This window comes from Lepidochelys olivacea (genome assembly GCF_965140295.1).
Source record: "Lepidochelys olivacea isolate rLepOli2 genome assembly, chromosome: 8".
NCBI lineage: Eukaryota > Metazoa > Chordata > Testudines > Cheloniidae > Lepidochelys > Lepidochelys olivacea.
Genome location: NC_140418.1, coordinates 56,579,296 through 56,605,831, shown reverse-complemented (window position 1 = coordinate 56,605,831; position 26,536 = coordinate 56,579,296). Strand labels below are relative to the sequence as shown.

The 26,536-nt window shown below is 41.5% G+C and overlaps 1 protein-coding gene across 1 annotated transcript in view; it reads right to left on the bottom strand.

The window, feature by feature from the left end:
• Positions 1–26,536, bottom strand: part of HMCN1 (hemicentin 1) — a 325,574-nt gene that overhangs the window by 203,782 nt on the left and 95,256 nt on the right. The window contains exons 6-9 of the mRNA XM_084636570.1: positions 25,613–25,719; positions 8,516–8,636; positions 7,670–7,933; positions 5,307–5,451 (exon numbers count right to left, since the gene is read on the bottom strand). Of these exons, the coding sequence (XP_084492696.1) occupies positions 5,307–5,451; positions 7,670–7,933; positions 8,516–8,636; positions 25,613–25,719 (637 nt within the window). The remainder of the gene's footprint in view (positions 1–5,306; positions 5,452–7,669; positions 7,934–8,515; positions 8,637–25,612; positions 25,720–26,536) is intronic.

Sequence of the window (26,536 nt, the reverse complement as noted above, 5' to 3'; positions counted from 1 at the left end):
AATGGAAGAAAGTACGAAATACTGTTATATTGATTATTTATCAGCAAAGTATGTACAGAATGCACCATCCCTTACAATGATGCAGACTGGTTCCCTCTACATGTGTGGGTCAGCTCCAAGGGCCAGTGCAGTGAGGGATGGAGTCTCACTCACATTTTCTGCACCTCATGCTTTGGTTTGGAGTACCTTGTGCCCACATGGAGACACACATGGAGCAATCTCTGCACTTCCCTATCTCTTGAATGAAGAGATTAGCGTGGTGAGTCTGTGTGCAGAAGGCTCTTTGACCCCAAAGTAGGACCAGGAACAAATATAGTAATTCAGCATTCTCCATGTCAGCTTACCAGCCACACACACTGAAACAAATGGAGCAGTAAGTTTAAATACAGAAAGATACAGAAAACAGTAAGTAAAGTCTGTGAGAGTTGGGTTTGGTAGAAGTTGCAGTCAGATGTGGGTAAAATAATCAAATGAACGCTCTTGAAACACCTGCTTTTGCCCATAGAACATATCACAAGTAAAGCTGCTGGTTTATAGTACCTTTGTCATTTATAATGCTATAGGGGAAAAAAGGAAGTAAAAATTTAACTACATCGTGTCACTGTGTGTGCTTCTTAAAGAAATTGTGATGTCTTCTTAAGATTCAGCAGCTACACTTTGTATGGCATGATATGGTGCAAGTATTACAATCATCTTCTAATTCTATATCCCATTGCTGACTCTGATCTGTTGTTTCAGTAAGTAAATATATCTAATGAAGACAAGACTGATCATGATGCCTTTGGGAAACACCTTCCACAATATGGGAAACCTGTGTATTAGTGTTCCCACTACCTTCGCTCTCCCTTATCTGCCCAAAATCTTGACTTAACTCCATAACATGTTTTGGGATACAGTAGGAAAAAAAGATTAGATACAAAATAAGGCCACATTTAATTTGGTATTATAGTAAAAAATTCAGTGCTTCAGCATTGTGAGGCAGTAGAATCTGTTTGCACAAAAGGTTAGGCCACAGATAACACCTGCAGAGTGATCTTGGACTTTCTGCTTATTCCCTCTGACCCCATGCTCATTACAAACTCACATATCGGAGCTGTTGTTCCAAGACATTCACCAGTGCACTGCCAGCAATGGAAACGCTAGTTACTTCTAGCAGCAAGGAGATGGTAAGAACATTTACTTAAGAGATCTGCATGCTTCTCCCAAATATAAAGTAGAATTGCTCTTCAAGGAATATATACATAACTGCATTTTTAACAATCTCGCTCCTTTTCTGTTTCCAAATTTATCTTATACATCTTAAGTTATCCTATCACAAATGCCTGTTTATTTAAAAAACTTAAACTGGCAAAGAAGTATAATATGTGCTTGCAGTATAATTTGACCAACTCCCTGCAACGTCCATGTCAGTTCTTGGTACTCAGCACCTTTCAACATCAGGCCCTGCCTTTTCTCAGATTGTTTTAATTTACTTTACTGCACATTTTACTTATTCAATTTTAAAAAAACAACAACATGTAACTTGTGGATCAAGATGCTTATTTTGTCAGTTAAGGAAATGCTAGCACACTCCATCGGACAACCTGCAAACGCTGATGGCTGAGTACCATCCTTTCTCTAAGGTGGGGTGGAGATGAGCACCTCAGGGTAAGTAGATGTGGAACCTCAATCTGCCTGTGAAGAAGTGAAAATGGACAGAATGCCTCATGGGCACAAGGGAAACACACTGCACAGTATTCCTTGTACCTTCTGTACGTACTGTGCCTGTCTCCAGGTGCTAGCAGACATCAAGACAGTCCTTGGCCATGCCACAATCTATCTGGCTACACCACTTTGAGGTGGTACAATTATCCTAGTTGAGCTAGCCAACAACCCCATTGTACTCAGGTACTAGTGGGTCCTTGTGAAAAAATGTGGGCTAATAGGTTCTCGCATCCATTCAGGAATGTATTCTGTGTGTTTGGCTGACTAGGATACAGACTTAGCTAACTGAATCACGAACATCAGTGGCTTTACATTGCATAGCTTTTACTAAATGGGCTCAGGGCTGCATTCTTTGCTGCCAAAACTGCAAATTTCATTTTCAGTTTTCATATTCTTTGGTGATCCCATTTAACGTTTCTGTCCTATACAATACAGGGGAGATTTTCAAAAGGCACAAATGGCAGTTAGGCACCCAATGCTCATTAACTTTCCATTGAAATGAGGTGCCTAATTGCCATTTGTGCCTTTGAAAGTCTTCCCCTGCATCTTTTCAAACCAAGAGTCACTTGGACAAAACATCAGACTTTTGAATGTACATTACTCTGAGTCCCTCACCACTCTATTCTCCTTCAGCTAAAATAATAGTTAATGATACTTCATACTTCCTATGTAGAAAACCATATATCTCAATGTGTTTCACAAAGATGAGTAAGCCTTATTAGTGCTACTTTTACAAATGGGAAACCGATATACCAAGAAGTAAGTGACTTGCCAACAATGTCATAGCAAGCTCTTTTGACTGCACCACAACATTAAAATTCATTGCAGTTTTAGAGATATTTCTGATTCCAGCAATATTCCGAACACTTAAAATGTGGAATAACACTAGAGCCACTAATATCTCTAGAACCAGAATTAACTTTTTAAAGCATGTCCACTGTAAATGTTTTTAACTCATATTAATCCTAATGTGATACTACAGCCAGAATACACAACTCTCATGATCAACAACATATGCAAATACATGAACCAAGCATATAAACAACCATTTAATAAACAGCTGTAGCTTGATCATCAGCAAAGTATAAAATAAAACTCATCAGATAAAGTGTAGTAGTACAGCCCAATTATACAGTTAAACCATTCATAAATAACTGAAGATCGACCAGTTCGGTAAGGAACTTCAGTACTAGTAAATCACACCAAATAGCAGCCAAAATAACCAATTAAATTGTGCATCAATGGCACCAATTCAGATATTTCGTGGGGGAACCCCTACTCATCCTCCCCTCCTCCCGCTGCAGGCATCCCAGGTCTTCCTCAGTGAGGGAGTATCCCCTCTCTTTTACCCACACAGTGCATGAGCAGTGTTGCCAGGAGCTCAGTTCTTGGTGACCCCCCAGCACTCCACGGCCCAAGAACAGATTCCCAGCGCACCAGGTCGCAGCACCACTTGGCATGGATGCCCCGCCACCAAATTTTAGTGGTACTGTGACTCTGTGTATCAGGTTGCAACACCATCCACTGAAATTTGTCCTGGCTTCCCCTCTATCTGTACAGAGGGGTGGCCGGAGCAAATTTCAGTGGCATTACAAGCATGCCTCTAGACCAGAGATGGGAAAACTACAGCCCGTGGGGGACATCCGGCCCGCAGGACTGTCCTGTCCGGCCCTTGAGCTCCCCGCTGGGGAGGCTAACCGCCAGCCCCTCCCCTGCTGACCCCCTCCCCTGCAGCCATGCTGCCACATGGGCAGCATTCTGGGCAGCGCGGCAGTGCGTTTGGCACCAGCTGGACAATGCAGCTGCCAGACATGCTGCTTTGAGTGGCATGGTAAGGGGGTGGGGAACGGGGGGGTTGGATAAGGGACAGGGAGTTCAGGGGGGCAGTCAGGGGACAGGGGGCAGCTGGATGGGGCAGGGCGGTCAGGGGGCGGGGAGCAGGGTGGATTGGATGGGGGTGGGGTCCCAGGGGGCGGTTGGGGCAGGGGTGTGGATAGGGGTCAGGGCAGTCAGGGGACAGGGAGCAGGGCACAGTTGGATGGGGCGGACGTTGGGGGGGCAGTCATGGGACAGGGAGTGGGGAGGTTGGATAGGCGTGGGAGTCCCCAGGGGCTGGTCAGGGGGTGGGGGTGTGGATAGGGGTTGGGGCAGTCAGGGAATGGGGGGGGTTGGATAGGGGGTGGGGTCCCGGGGGGCGGTTAGGGGTAGGGGTCCCAGGAGCGGATGGTCAGGGAGAAGGAGAGCAGGGTGGGGTTGGATGGGTTGGGGTTTCTGAGGGGGGCAGTCAGGGGGCAGGAAGTGGGAGGGGTCGGATAGGGGGTGGGGACCAGGCTGTTTGGGGAGGCACAGCCTTCCCTACCCAGCCCTCAATAGAGTTTTGCAACCCCGATGTGGCCCTCGGGCGAAAAAGTTTGCCCACCCCCACACCAGACTGCTCCAGTAGCAGCTGTCCTGATTTAGTATAGAACCACTGCTTAAAGTTGTCAGGAAATGGCTCCCCCAGTTCCGAGGTCTAGGGAACTTTGAGAAAGTGCATAAACCTTGGGAAGGGCATCTATTGGCACCAGTGCCCCCAATTGGCACCAGTGCTGTGCATCTTGCTCAGTAGCATTTATCTTGAAGAATATTTTGTTAAGTTAATGTAATATTCAGCTCCATTCTACAGATAAGTAACATGATCACTAAAAATGCAGGTTGGTACCTGTTATGAAAAAAATAAGAAGTAAAATATGATGTTTGATCTTTAAAGTATGAAGAGAATTACAGAGCAGGAGAAGTATGTACCTAGGATGTCTAAATGGAAATAGCACCTCATAAAAAATGGGGCTGCAGAATTTTACTCTGCCAAGAATTTACAGGAGGATTTCAGAAGTTATTTGCTCTGTTATCAGGTATAGTTGCTATAGAATGTGGTCTTCATTCTTCTTCTGAAAGGTTTGGTGTTTTAAAAGAGGGGATGGTGGTTAACTGTTTTCCAGAAAATATTTTCTTAGACTTGGGGACTATTGGTTTTTTGCTTGTTTGATTACTATTTCATTGTTCCTGGATAGTTCTATACAGAAAGAGACTGTATTATTCCCTGTAACTGCAGTCTGCATGGTGGTGGTGTAGACAGCGTCCAGAGACCCTTGTGATGTATTCCGTGGAAGCTTTCCCAAAGAAGAGAATGATATAGCCCTTGGAGCATAATAAAGCAAAGCACATAGATTTCTGCTGGAACCATATGATCTCTCCACCTACAAACAGAAAATGTGTTCCCCCCATCCCCACACACACCCCAAACCCACAACAGTATACAATCTTGATTTCCTCATGCAGTTATTTGCTTGTTATTCTTTGTTATTTGCTTAAATTCTCACAACTGATCCAAAAAAATCATTAACATGGTTACAATGTAAGTTTTGTCTTACATAGGTCTGACTTCAGTGGGAGCTGAGTTAGGCCAGTCCTGAGCACTTTGGAAAATCCCACCTTAAATGGACATTCACCATTATGAACAAAGTACAATAAAAATCATCAAGAATAAAGTTACAAAAGCTGCTCTGAAGTTTAATTTTGATTTTTTTAAATGCCCAAAATTATGTTAGGGAATGACTGCTTACTTGAAGAACTGATCCATTCCCAGTTTTACTCCATTTCTGCTGAAGCGCTGAATAAAAGGTATAAGACTTTCCACATGGCAAGATATATACCCCGGCTGCAGGTAGTATCCTGGAGTTTTCTTGGGCATTATAACTTTTGGAGCATCTACAGAAAGCAAAATATTCATAAACAAGTTATTAGCAGCTACTCACCTACACTCCATTCATTGTGATTAATACATACGCTAACAATCTTTTCCTTAAAGTCCAGATTTATCAAGACACTAAGGGCTGGTCTATACTAGAAAATTAGGCTGGCTTAAGCAGATTGCTCAGGGCAGCGAAAAATGTCATGCCCTGCGCAACATACTCAAGCCAGCGTAGCCCTGGTGTAGACACAGTTAAGTCAATAGAAGAATTATTCTATCAGCCTAGCTTCCACCTCTTGGAGAGGTGGATTTACTACAGTGATGGAAGAACCCCTTCTGTCACTGTAGTAAATGTCTGTACTTTAGCACTGCAGCTGTGGTGCAGTAGCATTTCTAGTGCAGAAATGCCCTTAGCCTAGACAAGGCCAAGGTGAAGCTAAGATTTTAAGGTGTTATATTAGATCATGTTAGCTAGCACAGCCTAACCAACTTCTAAAACTCTAATCAAGACAAGGCAAGCTGTACTTTAGTATGTTTTAAGCTGGCGGAGTTAAATTGGAATCTTCAGAAGTGGTCAGTCTCTGCTTCCACTGAAGTGGTAGTACTCCCACAGATTTCAATGGGAACCAAATTAAACTCTGTCGGATTAGCGTATGCTAAAGTAAAATTTGCTTTGCATTGACTAGAGCTTTAGAAGACATTATTTAGATCAAGACAGTTTATCTAGGTAACAAGATCTAACATTGAACCTTTAAATCCTAATCAAACCTAGGACCCAGGGAGAAGCAATTCAGCACAGAATCTCAGGAGCGACAAAACAGAAAAGAAATTAAGTAAAAAATCCAGGAAGTGTGGAAAAATGTCTGTCTGGAAAATGGCAGCTCTTGAATACTTTGGAAAGTTCTTACAAGTGAAAGTAACACTACAATTTTTTTCCCACACTACTGAATGTACAGTATCTTCCTTTATTATGCAATTTTTTTTTCTCCATGGTCTTGTCTTCACTCTGGGAAAGAGTGTTTTCTTAACTCCTGTTTACTTCATGTTGAAATGTCAGTGTAGACATGGCAATGTTGAAATGTCAGTGTAGTTTCAACACTTGTTGGGCTATATCTTCATAGTAAAAAAGGTATGTTTTTACATCGAATTAGCAATCTCAGTGTAAAATCCTACCGAAGAGAAAGCACTGTCGTTTTTACTTTGATGTAGCTAATCAAAGGTGTAGTAGATAGCTAACTCGACATAAAACAAACACACACACACACCTTTTTACAGTGTAGTTATAGCCTTAGCTGGTCAAGATGAAACCATAAACTCCTCCTTAGGGTTAACCTCAGTCAGCTAACACCAATTAAAACTCCAACTTGCCTTGTCTACACAAGGATTATATTCATGTTAAGAACACACGTTTATTGCTAGCACATTTCTGGATGTGTCTATATTAGAGTTTTTACTGGCCTTTGCAAATGCGTTAACTACCTAACAATTAACTCTAGGTTAAAAACTCTAGAGAAGACAAGCCCAATAAGGGCCTGATCCTTAAGCATGCTGAGTAGCTACTGAGGGTCCTTGGCTCCTATTGGTCTGAATGGGATCTGAGGGGCCCAAGCATCTATCAGGTGGTTTGCAGCACTTTTCGGGATCAGGCCCTGAATATGCTTTCCTTGCTAGTTCTGGCTCTATAGCAACAACTGCTAGTAGTGGCAGCTTTATTTCTTAATTCCCTCACACCTATTTCTATAATGAGAAATTTTTACCTAGAAAATAGAAATGAAATTAAGTCAATAAAATATTGTGTAGAAAAAGTTTTCTTTAAAAATTGGCAGTTCTTGAATAGTTTGGCAAGCTCTTAAATGTGAAAGTAGAACACAATTTCCCCCACACACTACTGTACATACAGTATCTTCCTCTATTATTCAAATGTTTTCTCTCCATGACCTTGTCTTCCCTCTGGGAAAATTCATGTTAAAATTTCAGTGTAGACAAGGCAAGCTGTAGTTTCAACACTTGCTAAATTACTTTACAAGAAATTCAATATCTGACTAAAATTCTCCTTAGTAGATCCTCCAAGATGCTCAGATTGCTTTGTATCAACTTGAAAGTTTTGTAGGCAATGGGGTAAGACAAGTTTTCCTCATTATATGGGCAAGTAGAAAAAAAACATAAGTCATCCATTCCATTAATTCAGGCATAATAAATGTTCACTCAAGTAAAATAAAATAAAATAAATCTTACAAGGAACAATACTAGAAAATGAAACACTTGACACTCTCTGGAAGAGATAATCATCCTTGTCATATCCCATTATTTTAACAAAAAAGGCTTCGTTTGGTGGGATGAAGTCAGTAATATTCCATATTCCATAGGGTTTTCGATCAGGATAGTATTTCACAGGCATTGTCTTAAGAAGCTCCCCTGTGATACTCAGAAGTTCTAGACGGTCAACTCTCGCTGGAAGAGAGATCCCTGTTGTATTCAACAGCACATAGGTAGGTATTCCTATGAAAACAGAAATATATTGTAAGTGTTAACAAAACATAAGAAAAGGTTAAACTCTATAGATGTGTGTCTTCAGCTCCTGAGTAAATGCACACAATTCAGTTTAAAGCACTCTCTACCAGCTGTTAAGAAACACAAAACAGTGTGTTAGCATTGATAACATGATGTGCTTTATTTAGGATTCAGTTACTAATTTCCAACAGGTGCTTATAAAGCTGCTTCATTAACTCCTTCCCCCCCCCCCCATCGAGGGGCCAAATTGAAACATTTTACAGTCTCTAAAAGTAAAAGAAGGGAAGTTGTAACTCTGAGCCATACCAGAAATAAAAACATTGGGATTTATAAGACATAAAAACTCTAATACACAAGCGTAGCATAGTATCATGGGGCACAACAGGCAATGACATCATGAATGGAATTAATGACAGGGCATGGCTCCCTTCGGAACCTCTCAATGATGGTCTGAGTTTCAGCAGAGGCCTAATTATAGAGAACAACATAAAGTATATATTTCTTCCCTAGGGACTAAGCATACGGCCTCCCCAAACAATTAAATACAGTAGAAACAGAGCACAAACTGACCTTGCACTGGTCTGCTGGATGCTTTTTTGAAGTCTAGGGTTGGCTTTCTAGAAAAACCAGCTCGAAAATCAATAGTACTGAGACCTGTTATACGAACAGAGTGCCTTCCACTGCTGGATGTCTGAAAAATATTGAATTGAAACACTGTTGGAGCAATTTGCACTTCAAGCTTTGCAGTCCTTTGTAGTATTCATTGAGCTCACTAGACTTTAAGTATCACGAAAAATGGAGTAAGAAGATATCAGATGTTATAAACAAAATGAACCATTTAAAAGCCTTTGTTCTAGATAATAAACCCTTCTGAATTTAGTACTTGTGAAAAGAAAGACTGAATGAAAGCAATATGCCTGTAGGGCATATTATGGTGGGCATCCACATGAGGCCAAATATTGCTGGACATAGTTGCATGACTCCAATGGGGGGACGTGTTTGAGCAAAGCAATCAAGATTAGACAGTTATAAAGTATACAGGTAATTTTGTAAAGCAAAAAACAAACAAACAAACAAACAGAAGATAGCAAAAGATTAGTATAAATTAGTGTAAATAATGTCTCATAATTCATGGGTTTACTTCCTCTATCAAGAAAACATATTTACCCTTGTATTTTCATTAGACAATAAATGCTCTTTTTAAACAAACGTCACTCAAGTTTTAGCAATGAAGCAGATAAAAACATCATGGACATTGAATATCCAATAATTATATGAATAAGAAGTGTACATCAGCTGATATTATATATTAAAAGCTAAATTCTGGCTTTTACAGCCACAGGCATTCTGACTGAGTCAACCAGAACCATTCTGAAACCCTAGCAGAGCGCAACCCAGAGCAGAAGTTCCAACAACTTACAAAGTGTTGCACCATGAGGCCCTTAAACCATTCAGAAAAAGACTGGCTCATGTCAAAGGCCCCAGTCCTGCCCTGATCCCATTCCAGCCCATTTGGGGTATCTAGCAGCACTGTATGCCAGGAAGGAAAGGTAGTGATTTCCAAAGAACACAAGAGGCCAGGGCTCTTTGCATTCACCCACTCTGCGTACACACTGTGCCTTGTTGCTTATGGAACTACCTTTTAAATTTTTTAATCAAGAAAAATCTATGAACTATTTCACATAGAAAGAGTACAAAAAGATTGCACAGGAGGCAAAGATTGATAAAGGGTTCATTACGCTATGATTAAACTTTAATATGCAAAGTCTTCTCTAAACTTCATGCATAGAGAATGCAGCCTGAAATGTACATTTTTATCTACAAAGTAAATTCTCTATTAAATCTCCTCATGCCATTGGGAGTACAGATTGAGAGGAATTATTTTATCTAGTCATAAATCTATAATTTCTTAGATCTAGTGAAAACTCTGCTCATGATTATTTTTAGATGAAGCAGTTGTTTATCATAACTGGCTGCCTGGACAATCAGCCATCTAGGCACTATGACAAATTGGTGTCTGTCTTACTGGAATGACCACTATTTATTTCTATTAGTTAGCTTTTCATCTCAGAAAATCACTATGTAAAGTCTTTTTAATATAAACCAGCTGTTAACAATATTAAAGGATACAAAGTAATATTAAATGCAATATCAAATAACTTCTGTTATCAAGAGTTAATTGGCTGTTAAATGTTCATTGGACAAATGTAGTAACAAAGTTTTCTTTTCGTAGTTTTATACGACATCTGTATAAGACATTTATAGCACAATTAAAATTTTTGAAAAGCTTTCCCTGACTTCTTCAGATGCTGTAAAATCTTAATGCAAGCAAAACAGGCCAAGGATCAGAACTCAGTGAACTATTCATAACAAATAATACATCTGACGAATATTTCTGTTAGTAAATTATCCAGATACTTGAGTATTAGTGACATTGATTATTACTAAAAATGGTTTTAAAACACTGTTATTTTTAGTAATAACCTTTTTTATTATTGTACAGCCTAGAGGCCTTAATCAGGATCTTCGCCCCATTGTGCTAAGTGTTGTACAAACATCTAGGAACAAACTTAACCCTGTTGGATTGTTTTCAAACTATGTTTTTTTGTCTATTTGTGTTGCATGATGGGTCACTGAAGTCACATATTAACTTTTTGCTCCTTGATTGGATGGCTGAATGTTTTATAAATAGAAGGAAGGAAATCAAAAAGATGTAAAGACAGCTGCATAAGCATTTGCTATGTGAAATTTTGTGCAAACACGTACTCATCACACAAACCATTTGCAAGACTTGGAACATTCCAGGAACATTATTACAAACAAAAAAACAAAACAAAAAATAATTCAAAATGTATGTAGGTGATGAATAAAGAGGTATTTTTATTTAAATTAAGAAATATGGTGTCAAACAGCTTTTTGATTTTTATATAATTTGTTCCATGCAAGCTGAGAAAATTCAAACCACCATAGCTAGCAGATGCGGGAGAGGGTGTGCTAATTGTAAGATAAAAGAAAAGGAGGACTTGTGGCACCTTAGAGACTAACCAATTTATTAGAGCATAAGCTTTAGGGTTGCATCTGAGGAAGTGAGCTGTAGCTCACGAAAGCTTATGCTCTAATAAATTGGTTAGTCTCTAAGGTGCCACAAGTACTCCTTTTCTTTTTGTGAATACAGACTAACACGGCTGTTACTCTGAAATTGTAAGATGCTATTTACATATTGTTATTTACAGGTTACTGTAGAGACATCAATTTTGCATTAAAAGTAGATTTCAAAGGATGTGTTCATTAAATGGGATTTTTTCAGGCTTTATCATTATACTCCATCTAAACAGCCGGATTTGGCTTGGAGGCTGTAAATGGGTAATTATAATGGCCATTTAAGAACTCTCTTGTTCACAATAATTACAAGCCTTTCTATTGACTCCTTTTTTCTTCTTTGGCCTTGTGTGAACAGCCATTTAACCTAAGTCAGCAGGAAGCTTCTGCAACATCCTCCAACAGAAAAACTGTAAGGCCTTTTTGATTCACAATTCCTGCCTTGTAGGAAAACAAAACAGTGCTTAAGGATATCTCATTGCTGTCTCTTCTCAATAGGATTGCCTCCTTCTATGCCTTGCTGACAAGCCTTTTTATCGTAACAGGTCTGTAATTGTGTTAATGGCCTGTAACTTGTTACCAGCAAGACCTTAAGGAGTAATTAGATACAATCACCTACCAAAGCTTCTATTATGGAGCTAGTAAATAAAGATTACAAGTTATTTCCAAGCCAACCTGCGGAAACAGTACCTTTAAAGTATAGTTTGAAGCACTGACTTCATCTTTGATCTGTGTTGGAAGGCTTTTGTTAACCAAAGCGATACACCATGTATATTGAAATATCTATTTTATTATGGGATAGACTGTAGCTTTTAAGACCTGTCCCAGGATGGGGGAAGGAGGGCAGCAGGACCCCCTAGAGAAATTTTGGTTCTCTGCCAGCATTTCTCCTTAGTGCACAGAAAATACATACTGCACTGGCAGCCCAACCACCTTGAAAGAGCACCCTTCAGCAGGTCAGTTCTGTTGACTGATGCAGAGTGGAAGAAGGAGCCAGGGACTTGTCCTCATACCATCTTCTCATTGGAACGAAGGCAAGTGCTGCCATTAGCATCTGCCAGGAGCATTGTGTGCATTCTTCATCAGGGCTGTGGCAGGATGGAATCTCCTTGTTTAAACATACATGTATCCACTTAATTGGCACTCCGACAAACAGAATATTTGCTTAACTGGCATGACTGGAGACAACTAGCCTTGGTACAATGCAATTCTATTTACTCTAGCCTCTGATTTATGGCCACACTTAGGACTTGTCTATACACAGGACTTGCACCGATTCAATTAACCATTGATGAACCTATCCTCCATGAATTTATCTAATTCTTTTTTTAACCCAGTTATACTTTTGGCCTTCACAACATCTCCTGGCAATGAGTTCCACAGGTTAACAGTGCATTGTGTAAAGAAGTACTTCCTTATGTTTGTTTTAAACCGGATGCCTATTAATTTCATTGGGTGACCCTTGGTTCTTGGGTTATGTGAAGGGGTAATAACACTTCCTTATTCACTTTCTCTATACCATTCATGGTTTTATAGACCTTTATCCTATCACCCCTTAGTCATCTCTTTTCTAAGCTGAACAGTCCCAATGTTTTTAATCTCTCCTGGTATGGAACCTGTTCCACACCCTCAAACATTTTGTTGCCCTTCTCTCTGTAACTTTTCCAAGTCTAACATATCTTTTTTGACATAAGGCAATCAGAACTGCACAAAGTATTCAAGGTGTGGGTGAACCAGGGATTCATATAGTAGCATTATGATATTTTCTGTCTTATCGTCTCTTCCTTTCCTAATGGTTCCTAACATGTCAGCTTTTTTGACTGCTGCTGCACCCTGAACAGATGTTTAAAGCATATGTTTTCAGAGAAGTATCCACAATGATTCCAAGATCTTTCTTGAGTGGTAACAGCTAATTTAGACCCCCATCATTTTGTACGTATAGTTGGAATTATATTTTCTAATGTGCATTACTTAGCATTTATCAATATTGAATTTCAGCTGCCATTTTGTTGCCCAGTTACCCAGTTTTGTGAGATCCCTTTGTAATTCTTTGCAGCCAGCTCTGGATTTGAGTAATTTTGTATCATCTGTAAAACGTTACCACCTTACTGTTTACCCTCTTCCAGATCATTTTTGAGTATGTTGAACAGCACAGGCCCCAATACAGATCCTTGGGGGACAATGCTATTTACCTTTTTTCCACAGTGAAAACTAACAATTTATTCCTACCCTTTGTTTCCTGTCTTTTAACCAGTTTCTGATGCACGAGGGGACCTTCCTTCTTATCCCATGACTGCTTACTTTGCTTAAGAGCCTTTGTTATGGGACCTTGTCAAAATCTTTCTGAAAATTTAAATACCTTATATCAGCTGGATTACCGTTGCTCACGTTTGTTGATCCCCTCAAAGAATTCTAAAAAGAAAAGGAGTACTTGTGGCACCTTAGAGACTAACCAATTTATTTGAGCATAAGCTTTCGTGTAGCTCACGAAAGCTTATGCTCAAATAAATTGGTTAGTCTCTAAGGTGCCACAAGTACTCCTTTTCTTTTTGCGAATACAGACTAACACGGCTGTTACTCTGAAAAGAATTCTAATAGATTGGTGAGGCATGACATACTTTTGCAAAACCCATGTTGACTCTTCCCCATCAAATCATGTTCATTTATGTGTCTGGTAGTTTCAACCAACATGCCTGGTTCTGAAATTAGGCTTACTGGCCTGTGATTGCCAGGATCTATTCTGGAGACTTTTTAAAAAATTGGAGTTACATTAGCTATCTTCTAGTCATCTGGTACAGAGGCTGATTTAAATGATGGGTGACATATCACATTTAGCGTATGTAGTTCTTCAGTTTCATATCTCAGTTTCTTCAGAACTCTTGGGTGAATACCATCTGGTCCTGGTGACTTATTACTGTTTATCTATTTGTTCCAAACCCTCTTCTATTGACACTGCAATCTGGGACACTTTCTCAGATTTGTCACCTAAAAAGAATGGCTCAGGTGTGGGACTCTCCCGCACATCCTCTGCAGTGAGACCAAAGCAAAGAATTAATTTAGCTTCTTCGCAACTGCTATGTCTTCCTTGAGTGCTCATTTAGTACCTTGATCGTCCAGTGGCCCACTGATTGATTGACAGGCTTCCTGCTTCTGATGTATTTCAAAAAATAATTGTGTGTTAGTTTTTGTGTCTTTTGCTAGTTGCTCTTCAAATTATACTTTGACACTTGACTTGATAGAGTTTATGCTCCTTTTGATTTTCCTCATTAGGATTTGATTTCCAATTTTTTCCCTCTAGCTGCCTCTTTTCCTCTGCTGTTAGCCATGCTGGCATTTTTAGGGTCCCTAACCCTAACCCTAAGTATACCTTTATTTTGAGCCTTTATTATGGCATTTTTAATAGTTTCCATGCAGTCTGTAGGCATTTCATCCTTGCGACTGTTCCTTTTAATATCTGTTTAAACTAGCTTCCTCATTTTTGTGTAGGTCCCCTTTCTGAAGTGAAATGCTACTGTGGTTAAATGCTACTTTGGTATTTCCTCCCTACAACTACGTTAAATTTAATTACATTATGGTTGCCATTATTGAGCAGTTGAACTATATTTACTTCTTGGACCATATCTTGTGCTCCACTTAGAACTAGATCAGGAATTGACTCTCCCCTTGTAGGTTCCATGACTAGCTGCTCCAATATACAGTTATTAATGGTGTCTAGACATTTTGTCTCTGCATCCTGTCCTGAGTTGACATATACTCAGTCAATATGGGCTTATTTGAAATCACCCATTATTATTCGGTTTTCTGTTTTTGTAATCTCTCTAATGTTCCTTGGCATTTTACAATGCCACTATTTTACAATGTCACTATCATGGACAGGTGGTCAGTGGTATATTGTTCGAGCATAGAATTTCTAACCATGGAGATTTTATGGTACAATTTGATTCTTTTAAGGATTTTTACTATATTTGACTCTATGCTTTCTTTCATGTATAGTGCCACTCGTCCTCTAGTGTGACCTACTCTGTTATTCCTATATATTTTGTACTCTGGTATTACCATGTCCCATTGATTATTATTGTTTCATCAAGTTTCTGTGATGCCTATTATATCAATATCTTCATTTTTACCAGGCACTCAAGTTCACACATCTTAGTATTGAGATATCTAGCATCTGTATACAAGCATTAATAAAATTTAACAATATTTCTCCCTGTCAGTCAGAATAAAGTCTAAAATGGCTGTCCCCCTGGTTACCTCTTCCATCTTCTGAAACAAGAAGTTGTCCACAACAGATTTCAAGAACTTACTGGACATTTTGTGTTTTGCTGCATTACTTTTCCAATAGATGTCTGGGAAGTTAAAGTCCCCATTACTACCAGTTCCTGAGTTTTGGATAACACCTTTTACCTTGATTTAGCTAGTTCAGGACAAATTAATTAAATGTGCTAACCTGAGTATACAGTATGTGAAGGTAGTTGATAGGTCAGAGTTAGTTAACGTGCTAATCCCAACACAACCTTAACCACTTGTTCTAATCTACACATACACACTTAGGCTTGTCTACACACTGAAATTACACTGTTTTAACTACTAAATTCATGCCTTTAGCTTAAGCAGTTCAACTTTATGCATAGACCAGGCCTTACAGTAGTTACTAGATGTAAAGAAATGGTTACTCACCCTGTGCAGTAACTATGGTTCTTCAAGATGCGTGTCCCTGTGGGTGCTCCACGTTCAGTGCGCTTGTGCCCACTGCACCTTTGATCGGAGATCCATTCGGCCTGTGCATGCGTTAATGAATCTCATGCTCTGTGCTCTTATATAGCACTGGGTAGGCGAACCATCCTCAGTTCGTTCTCTACCACAAAACTCCATAGCAGAGAACTCTGAAGTAGAGAGGAAGGAGGGCGGGTAGTGGAGCACACACTGGGACACATATCTCAAAGAACAACAGTTACTGCACAGGGTGAGTAACCATTTCTTCTTCTTTGAGTAGTGTCCCTATAGGTGGTCCCCTCTAGGTGACTTCCAAGCAGCTCTCTTTAAGGAGGAGCGGGCTTTGGAGTCCAGTATTAAAGAAAGTATAGCTGAGCTCAACGCAGCACCAAAAGCTGAGCCGTGAGTTATTGCACAGTGCTCAGCAAAGGTATGTATAAAGGTCCACATCACAGCTCTACATAGTTCAATGATGGGAACATTTTTAAGAAAGGCTGGAGAAATGGAAATAAATCTTGTAGAGCGAGTTTGTATGTTTGAGGGTGCTTGGAGATTATAAGATTGGTAGCAACAACTAATGCAGTCAGATATCCACTTGGAAAGTCTATTTACAGATCTGTCTGCAATCGAAACAAATAATTTAGTCTTTCTGAAAAGTTTAGTCTGGTCAAAATAGAAGGTCATAGCTCTTCTGATATGAAGTGTGTGTAACAATTCCTCCTCTTTATCTAGGTGAGGTTTAGGATGGAAGATTGGAAGGTGAACTGGTTGGTTAATATGGAACTTGGAAGATATCTTTTGTAAAAACTTGGGGTGTGGTCATAATGTAACCTTGTCTTTAAAAAAATATTGTGAAAGGAGAGTATGCCATAAGAACCTCTATTTCTCCAACTTGTTGAGCTCCCATGATAGCTATCAGAAATGCTGTCTTCATCGACAAATGGAGGAGTGAGCAGGGAGCCATCAGTTCAAATGGAGATTTTATAAGATGTTTAAGAACCAGATTGAGATCCCAATCCAGAGTGGGACATTTGACTGGTGGAAAGAGATTTCCAAGTCCTGCCTGAGGAACCTCATCCTCATTGGGTTGAGGAATACAGAATAACCTTTTATTAGAGAATCTTCTTCTGAGCATATATGCAACGTGCCTCAAGTGGCACATGACCAAAATTCATCACCAAATTTGCTCCACTGGTTGGATTGTTAGCTTCCCCAGCTTGGGCTGTGTACTGACAGGAAATGCGATGTGAACACTGATCCATGAATGGAAAGCTGTGATGGCTGAGAGGTGAACTCTAATGGAACTCAGAGACAGCCCTGAGTTTTTTATTTCTAGAATGTAGTCAAGTATATCTGATAACTATCAGGCTGTAGGTGGAATGTGTTTGAGATCACACCAGCAGGCAAATCTTGTCCATTTTTGTAAGTAAGTGTAGTGTGTAGATTGTTTTCTGCTCCGTAATAGCACTCTTTTTACTTCCTCTAAACAGGTCATCTCTAATCCTGTGAACCATCAACCAGCCTGCTTTGGGCCCAAGAACCCTAAGATTGGGGTGAAGGATCTTCCTACCTTCCTGGGAAAGGAGATGAGGAGTGGCCTGGAGAGTGATCAGTGAGTGTATGGCCAGCTGAATCAGGTAAGGAAACCAAGTTTGTCTGAGACATATCAGGACTCTTATGTCCATACAAGGTCAGAACAAAGGTCCATCTAGCCTAGTATCCTGTCTTCTGACAGTGGCCAATACCAGGTGCTTCAGAGGGAATGAACAGAACAGGTAATCGTCAAGTGATCCACTCAGCCATTATAACAATTCTGGCTTTGTCCTTTTTTATTTTAAATAGAACTTTGGATATTACAAGAGTTGGGGGATGGACGCGTACAGACCACTGCTGGTGCAAGCCATCCCCCAAGGATCGGTGACCCAGCCTGCCTCTGGAGCAGAATTGGTTGCATTTCTTGTTTACCATCATGGTGAACAGATCTATTTGAGGAGTGCCCTGTGCCAGAATATGTAGGCAAGTATGATAGAATCTATCTCCCACTCATGGTCTTGAGAGAAGTGCCTGCTGAGTGTGTCCATGGTCACATTCTAAATTCCTGGGAGGTAAGCTGCTAAAATGACAATCTGACTGCATATGCATCAGTTCCAAAGCTTGACAGCCTTGGTGCAAAGGGGGGGGGGATCTTGCCCCTCCTTGTTGTTTGATACAGAACATGCATGACATGCTGTCTCTCATGACCTTTATGTGTTTGCCCCTGATTAGTGGTAGAAACTGGACATGGGCGTATCTGTCTGCCCTGAGTTCCAGGAGGTTGATGTGCAGAGTGGTTTTCTGAAGCATCCACCTGCCCTGCACCATGTGGGTGTCTAGATGCACTCCCCACCTGTGACATTATCTGATTAAAATATGACCATGTAGATCATTGTTGCTACCACTGTTATATAATTACAACAAATCTTGTACAAAGTATGTCATGTAAAGTGTCTATGGAAAGGTTATGATTTGCTGAATATGATTATGCTATTGGTATGCATGTATCATGTTTGTATTTGTAGTTATGAGTATTGGCTTTATACCTGTCTGATGTTATTGGCATAAACTGTGACCGTATAGATCATTGTTGCAACCAGGGTTCTATGGTTGCACCAGGTCTTGTACAGAGGAGGTCAAGTGGGATGTCTATGGAAAGGTTGTAGTTTGCTGGTTATGATTATGCTGTCTGTATGTGTGTATCACTTCTGCATTTCAAGTTATGAATATTGGCTACGTACTTGTATCTCAATGTGTTTGATTCTAAGTAGCCTCAGTGAAGCATTTGGTCAACTTCTTGAGAAAGGACTATTCTCAGTAAGTGCCCAATCAAGAAACAATTAACTGATAATGGACTTTGGGAGACACCTATCCACATCTGAGCTTTCCTGGGAATGTTCAAACTAACATGTAAACAATGGTGTCAGCCTGCAAACAGCTGAATCATTCATGGACATGTGACTTGCCCAGGTGGCTACAAACTCCATCTTGTTGCTGTGACTTTGCACAGAAGAACAAAGGGGTTTTCACCCACGAGAGAGAGAATATAAAAGGCCCTGGAAGCCTCTCCATTTTGTCTTCAGCTGGCTTAAGAGATGGCCTCTCCACCCCCAAGAGATGCCTGAAAGAAACTGGAACAAAGGACAATAACTACAGGGGTGTGAGTGATTGCTGGACCCAGACTAGGAAGGAGTCCAGTCTTTGAAAGAAGCTGACTGGAACATCTCTAAGGGTGAGATTTACCTATATGCAGTTTCTTCATGTATTTGGCTTAGACTTACATGTGTTGTTTCATTTTGCTTGGTAACTTACTTTGTTCTATCTGTTATTACTTGGAACCACTTAAATCGTACTTTTTATACTTAATAAAATCACTTTTTGCTTATTAATTAATCCAGAGTAAGTAATTAACACCTGGGGGAGCAAACAGCTGTGCATATCTCTCTATCAGTGTTATAGAGGGTGCACAATTTATGAGTTTACTCTGTATAAGCTTTATATAGAGTAAAATGGATTTATTTGGGGTTTGGACCCCATTGGGAACTGGGTATCTGGGTGCTGGAGACAGGAGCACTTCTTAAAGTCTGCGGCTTTGGGGGACATGGTTCAGACCTGGGTCTGTGTTTTCAGCAGACTGACTCAATAAGGCAGGGTTCTGAAATCCCAAGCTGGCAGGGAAAACGGGCTCAGAGGTCATTTCAGCACATCAGGTGGCAGTCCCAAGGGGGTCTCTGTGACCAAACCCATCACAACCTGTATTTCAAATATGTTTGCTCCTGTGGTAACACTCACAAGGTATTTAGCCTGCACATCTTGAAGAGACTATTCAAGCTAAGTGGCCCATCAAGGAACACTTAACTCACAATAGACCATGGAAGACGCCCATCCATGCCTGATGGACTTTCATGTGAACAACTAGAGTATGGCAAATGGTTCTGCTGTGACTAAGCGAAATCCTGCATGGACATGTGACTTGCCCATGTGACCCCAAACACCATTTTGCTACCTGTAATTTTCCACTAGCTGTGCTGAGGGCTTTGTTTGAAACAATAGATTTCCCTCCACATGGCAGAAGCTATAAAAGGCCCTGGAATCATCTCCATTTTGTCTCTTTCCTGCTCAAACCTCTGGACTATGAACTTATACTAATGGAAGCATTCTAACCAAGGGACTGAGGACCTTCCAATGATTTGGAAGCAACCAGTGACTTAACAAGCCAGCAGTTTATTCCATCACTGCTACAAAGCCTGATCCAAGAACTTTGCAAATATTGTGTGTATTTGATTCCTTTAACGAATTTTAACTCTCACCTTTCTTTTCTTTTTTTTTTTTATAAATAAAACTTTAGATTCTAGATACTAAAGGATTGGCAACAGCGTAATTTTGGGTAAGATCTGAGTTGTATATTGACCTGGGTGTGTGGCTGGTCCTTTGGGATCAGAAGAACCTTTTATTTGATTAAATTGGTTTTAAAGAACCACTCATCTTTAAATCTAATGTTTTTGGTGGAGATACAAGGACTGGAATACCTAAGGAAACTGCAGTTCTGACTTCTTGTTAGCCAGTGTGGTGAAACAGAAGTTTACTTTTTTTGCTGGTTTGGTATATCTTAAAGGAGAATAACCACCAGTTTTGGGATGTGTTTGCCCTATTTCTCAGCAGTTTGTCCTGAATTTGGTATTCTCAGTTGTGACCCACAAAGGCACAGCTACACCAGCCCAACAGTGATATATCTGTTGTTATGATAACTGCTGGGAGAAGGACAGGTGAAAGGGACTCCCACACAAACATTGTGAGGGTATTTCCACCAATTGAGAGATTCCTTTATGAAGATGGGTATGGAAAGTAGTGTAGTTAGACTGTCTCTTCTGTGACTAAACAGTCCTGAGCCACCCCCAAGGGCATCACTTTTGCAGTCTTGTATGGTCTATAATGAAAGTAGCAGCTGCCATATGCCCCAACAGCTGAAAATAGCTCTTGACTGGGAATTTGAGAAGTGATCTGGATTGTATTGACTATGTTGGATAGGGCCATGAATCTGTGAATTGGGAGGTAGGCTCTTGCCACCCTCGAATCAAGATGAGCTCCTACGAATTCTAACTTTTGCAAAGGGGTTAAGGTGGATTTTTTGAATGTTCAATTGCAGGTCCAATTTGAGAAAGAGGTCTATGGCTTTGTAAGTTGCCCATGAAGTTACATCCAGGGAGCAACCTTTCAGAGGCCAACAGTCTAGGTAAAGGAATACCAGAATTCCTTTGCTGTGGAGATGTGATGCTACTACTGACATAATCTTTGAAAAGGCCCTTGGGGCAGATGTTTGGACAAAAGAGAGCACCCTGTACTGAAAGTGGTCCTGATGGACAGTAAAACTTAGGAACCTTTTGTGGGATGGGTGGACTGCTATATGGAAATATGCATCCTGGGGTTCGAGGGCTGAGGACCAATCCTCTTGGTCCAGTGACAGAACTACTGCTGCAAGTGCCATCATTTTAAATTTTTCTGCCTTCGCAAAGTGGTCTTAAATCTAGGATGGGTTGAGTTAAATCTAGGATCTAGTTGAGTGGTCTTAAATCTAGGATGGGTCTCCAACCACCATTCCTTTTGGAACTAGGAAATACCTGGAATAAAACCCCTTTCCTCTGTGCTGCATGGGAATCAGTTCTATAGCACCCAAGAGAAGAAGAAAGTCTATTTCCTGTCATAGCAGGTTCTCATGAGGGGTGTCCCTGAAGAGGGATGGGGAAGGAGGCTTGGCAGGTGGAAGAGAAATGAAGTGGATGGAGTCTCTTGTGGAGATGATCCCCAAAACCCACTTGTCCTTAGTGGTAGACTCCCAATCCTGCCAGAAGTGTTAAAGGTGGTTGCTAAAGGGAAGATGGCAGGTGGAACATTGCAGTTGGTATGAAAGGAGATGGCAGCTCAGGATCTTGACCACCACATGAAAATTGGTGCTTCAAGGTGGACGGTTGTATGGTTGAAGTTTGGGAAGTGGCTGGTTTTCTCCTCTGCAACCTGTCTCTTGCGTTGAGGTTCTTGGAATCCAAGAATTTGGTGGGGTGGGACCTCTTGGGGTCCTCTACCATATTCTAAATCTCCTTTGGAAATCCTGAGAGCTGAAGCCAGGAGGCCCTCCTCATAACTACCACCATAGAAATTGAATGAGTGGCAGTATCTGCAGCTTTGAGAGAGGCCTTCAAAGATGTTCTGGAATGTAATGGCTCTCTGTGTTCTGTTGGTAGAATGTATACTCAGTAAAGGAGTTCAGCTTGATATAATTCGTATGGTTGTACTTTGTCATTAACACTTGGTAATTGGCGATTCTGAACTGTAAAGTAGCAGACAAATATGATTTCCTACTGAACAGGCCAAGGCACTTATGGTATTTATCATAGGACAGAGATTTAGAGTGATCCTGCCTTCCACATTTGTTAAGCACCTCAACCACTAAAGAGTTAAGAGACGGATGAGAAAATAAAATTCTGAATCCTAAGAGGAATCATAATATTTTTTGTCTGCTCTCTTGCATGTGAGCGGAATTGAGGAAGGGGTCTGCAAAATAACCTTTTCAGACTCCAAGAGGATTAAACTGTATGAAGGATGTCAAGAAGCTTACGATGTGATTCTTTAATCTCCTCAAGAGGGAGCTGCAAAGAATCTGTGACCCTCTTAGAACTGTTTAAAATAATCAGCCAGAGATGGTGGAGGTGGCATGATCACTTCATCCAGAAATGAAAAAGAGATGTTAGCTAGTGGAGAGAGCTCTTCATCAGTCCTACCTTCCTCAAAGGGTTCTTCCTGATGTTTCAATCTCTGGGAGAGGAAGGGTGATGAAGATTGTTTATCTCTTTGATGGGAAGTGCTTGAGGCCCTAGAGAATTGCTGGTGATAGGCCAATCAAGGGTACCAGTATGGTCAAGTATATATGGCATGGGTGGAGGCATCCATGAGTGCTCATACCAGTGAGATGGCAGCTGTGGATGTCTCTCAGGAGTAAGATCAACTTCCTCAGAGACCTCTGGAAGACAGCCTCTATAGAGATGGTGTGGAGAACCTTGGATAGATATTTGAGAGACTGAGGCAAGATCTTCAACAGAATCCTCCTCTTCCAAGTCACTCTGAAATCGTGAACCACCAGAAGAAACCTGACATGAAACTGTCCATACTGGGCAAAAATCCGAAGATCTGGAGGTCCTCGGTACCCAGAATATATCAGAGCTGAGCAATGGTGAGTCAGGCATCTCAGACACAGCGAGGTCTCGGGAAAAGTGAAACTCCTGCAATACCAAGAGTGTTGTCGGTACTGTGTCCATGGCCTGCATCGACGCGACAGTTGGTGAGGGAGTTGACGGTACCACAAATCCCAAAAGCTCCAACGGGAGTCCAGATGAAGCCAAAGGGGGCTTCTTCAATACCGAGTGAGAAGAGGAGGACCTCTTGGAGCCTGGGATTTTTTTAGTCTTTAGACTTAACTGTGCCCTTGGTATCTGAGGGGCCAGCAGTCTCATGGATACCAAACAGCAGTGGGCATCAAAGTGGCTGAAGTCATTGGAGACCTTGACACCTTTGAGGTAGATTCCCTACCTGGAGAACTCAAGAGACAGTCTTTGGGAGTCTTATGAGAAGAATCTTGGGTGTTCCTCTTAGATGCCCCTGATGAGTGCGGTTCGGAGACAGTGAAGGCAGAAGACTTTACTTTGAGACTGGCATATGAGGGGTGGGGTCTCCTAGCCAGCATCAGAGGCCGCACTTAGTGAGCTCTCCATCATGAGGAGTTCAAGTTTGATCTCCCTATTTTTTCTGGCTCTAGATTTTAATGTCAGACAGAAGTTGCACTTTTGGGAAATATAAGATTCCCTGAGGCAACAGATACACCGTGTGTGTCTCTCACTCACCGGGATTACCTCCTGATACAAAAGACAGTGTGTGAAACCAGGAGAAACTATATAAAAGCTATATAAATAAATAATTTTGGGGAAGAGGTTAAGTTTTTTTTTTTAAACTACAACAGCTGAAACTACTACTAACTACTGCTAAGAACAACTATAATAAACTAACTACTAAAAGAGCTAAGGGGTCACAGTTCCCGTAAAACTCAAAAAGGACAACTGCTAAAGCTCCACCTCAGGCCAAGGCCGGTGAGAAGGAACTGAGAGCAGTTCGCCCATGATGTGCTATATAACAACAGCATGGAACATGAGATTAACATGCATCTTCAGGCCGAATGGACACTGCTATGAAAAATCTCCAACCAAAGGCACAGGGAGCACAAGCACACCTAGAGTGGAGCACCTACAGGGACACCACTCGAAGAAGAACAGGTGTTCTCAAAGTGGCCCTTAATTCACTTAATACCAATTTCCTGTTCTGTTATTGCTGCTAAACAAGTTGGTACAACATTACAAGTTGGTAATTACATGGTATTACAGTTGGTATTACATTGGTTTCTAAGGGCTTGTCTCCACTTACAGTGCTACAGTGGTGCAGTGCCACTGTAGTGCTTTAGTGTAGACACTACCTTCGCTGACAGAAGGGATTCTCCCATCAGTGTAGATCAGAGGAGGGCAAACTACAGCCCGCGGGACTGTTCTGCCTGGCCCCTGAGCTCCCGGCCAGGGAGGCTAGCCCCCGGCCCCTCCCTTGCTGTTCTCTCTCCCCCACAGCCTCAGCGCACCACCAGCGCTCTGGCCCGCTGCTCCTGCCGGGCAGCGAGGGCGGCGTGGCTGGCTCAGGCCTGGTGGTGGGGCTGCGAGCTACTGCCACTCTGAGCAGCATGGTAAGGGGGCGGGCGGGGGGTGGGTGGGTTGGATAAGGGGCAGGGGGTTCCAGGGGGCAGTCAGGGGACGGGGAACAGGGGAGGATAGATAGGCGTGAGAGTCTGGGGGGCCCATCAGGGGTCAGCAGTGTGAATTGGGGTCGGGGCAGTCAGGAGACAGGCAGCAGGGGGGGTTGGATAGGAGGTGGAGTCCTGGGGGAGCGGTTAGAGTCGGGGGTCTCAGGAGGGAGCGGTTAGGGGACAAGGAGCACGGGACGTTGGATGGGTCAGGGGTTCTGAGGAGGGGCAGTCAGAGGGCGGGAAGTGGGAGGGGGAGGATACGGGGCGGGGGCCAGGCCATTTGGGGAGGCACAGCCTTCCCTACCCAGCCCTCCATAGAGTTTCGCAATGCCGATGTGGTCCTCTGGCCAAAATGTTTGCCCACCCCGGTGTAGATGATCTACCTCTCTGAGAGGCAGTAGCTAGGTTGCCTAGCACTGTCTACATCAGGACTTTGGTTGGCTTAATTATGCTGCTCAGAGGTGTGTGGATTTTTCACACCTCTGATCAAGATAGTTATGCTGACCTAATTTTCTAGTGTACACCAGGTCTAAATCTTTTAAGGCCCAATCCTATGAATGCATATGCAATGACAATACTCACATGTGTAAATGTACTTGTCTGCTCGAAGGTTTGAAGGATGGGGCCCTACACTCTCTATTCAATGTTCATTCATAGAGTAATGCATCAAATAAAAGATTGTCTGCACAGTTCATAAGCCTACAAACCAAATCCTTGGCCTGCACATTGTACTCCCTTTCTATCACATGTCCCACTGTGCACAAAGAGCCATAAAGCAGCAGTCTCCCCCTGCACATGCTCTCTGACAGCACAGCAAAAACACACCGTGACCACTGTGTTTTGCTCCTGTGTACAGGAAAAGGACAAGCAGGCAGAAATTGACCAGAAATAACTCTCTAGTTTTTCTATTACCTGGGCAAAGTTTTAATTCTACTGCTATCAAAAGTAGTGACTGCACATCATACACAGAGTCAATAAGTTAATACCTTAATCGTCCACATTCCAGGTTCTGGATCTTTTACATTCACCACCTTTGCAGAGTTATGGATATTTAGCAACTCATTCAAGCCAGATCCTTTCCTTATCTCCTTACCTAAAACACAAGTAAACATGGCGTTAATATATTTCTCTTAGCCATGTCACACATACGGTTACTATATGACTTATTAGCTAGCTCATTTTATGATATTTACAGTAATCTCCAACTTCAAGCTGTTACTGGAAATTCTTTGTCAGGATTCTAAAAATGTTCAAAGAGACATTGTACCTTTTCCATTAATTTAATAACTTAATACACCTCTGTGTGGTGAGTAATGACTTACTGATATAAGAATCAAATTATCAGGCAAATAACTTTCTCTTCTTCTAACTTTCCCAGAACAAACTGATGCCAAATGAGAGGTGTAGGTTCAGTGGCAGATGCTGTCTATGGCCAGTTTTCATTCAGAATTTTAGAGAATTCTTCCATTAGTGATGGCACTGATAGTACTGACCAGCTGCCAGCATGCTCACCCTTCTGTCCTCTAGACCTGCCCTTAGTAGGGTAGATAGCATGGTGGTAGAAACACTGTTAGCCAGTCCCCACTAGCATTTCCACTGTTGTTAGAACTGTTGGTGCCGCACCAGTGTTTTAACTTTAAGGAATTTTCCCACTTTTGTTCAAACTCCTTAAATTCTCATTGTGAATTTAGCCTGGCTATCAGGTACATTCTGCCTCAATAAGGGAGTACCAGTTTTCATAATGTTTTGGTACTCAGATAAGTTTATAGGCTGGAATTGGTTCTCTAAACAGACACTGGACGACCTACTCTGCTAATCATTAAGTGCCATCAGTGGTTGAACAATATGAGGAAGAGCTCCAAAACAGCAAATGAGGCTCAAGTGCAGGAAAAGGGCTCAAGTATGGGTAC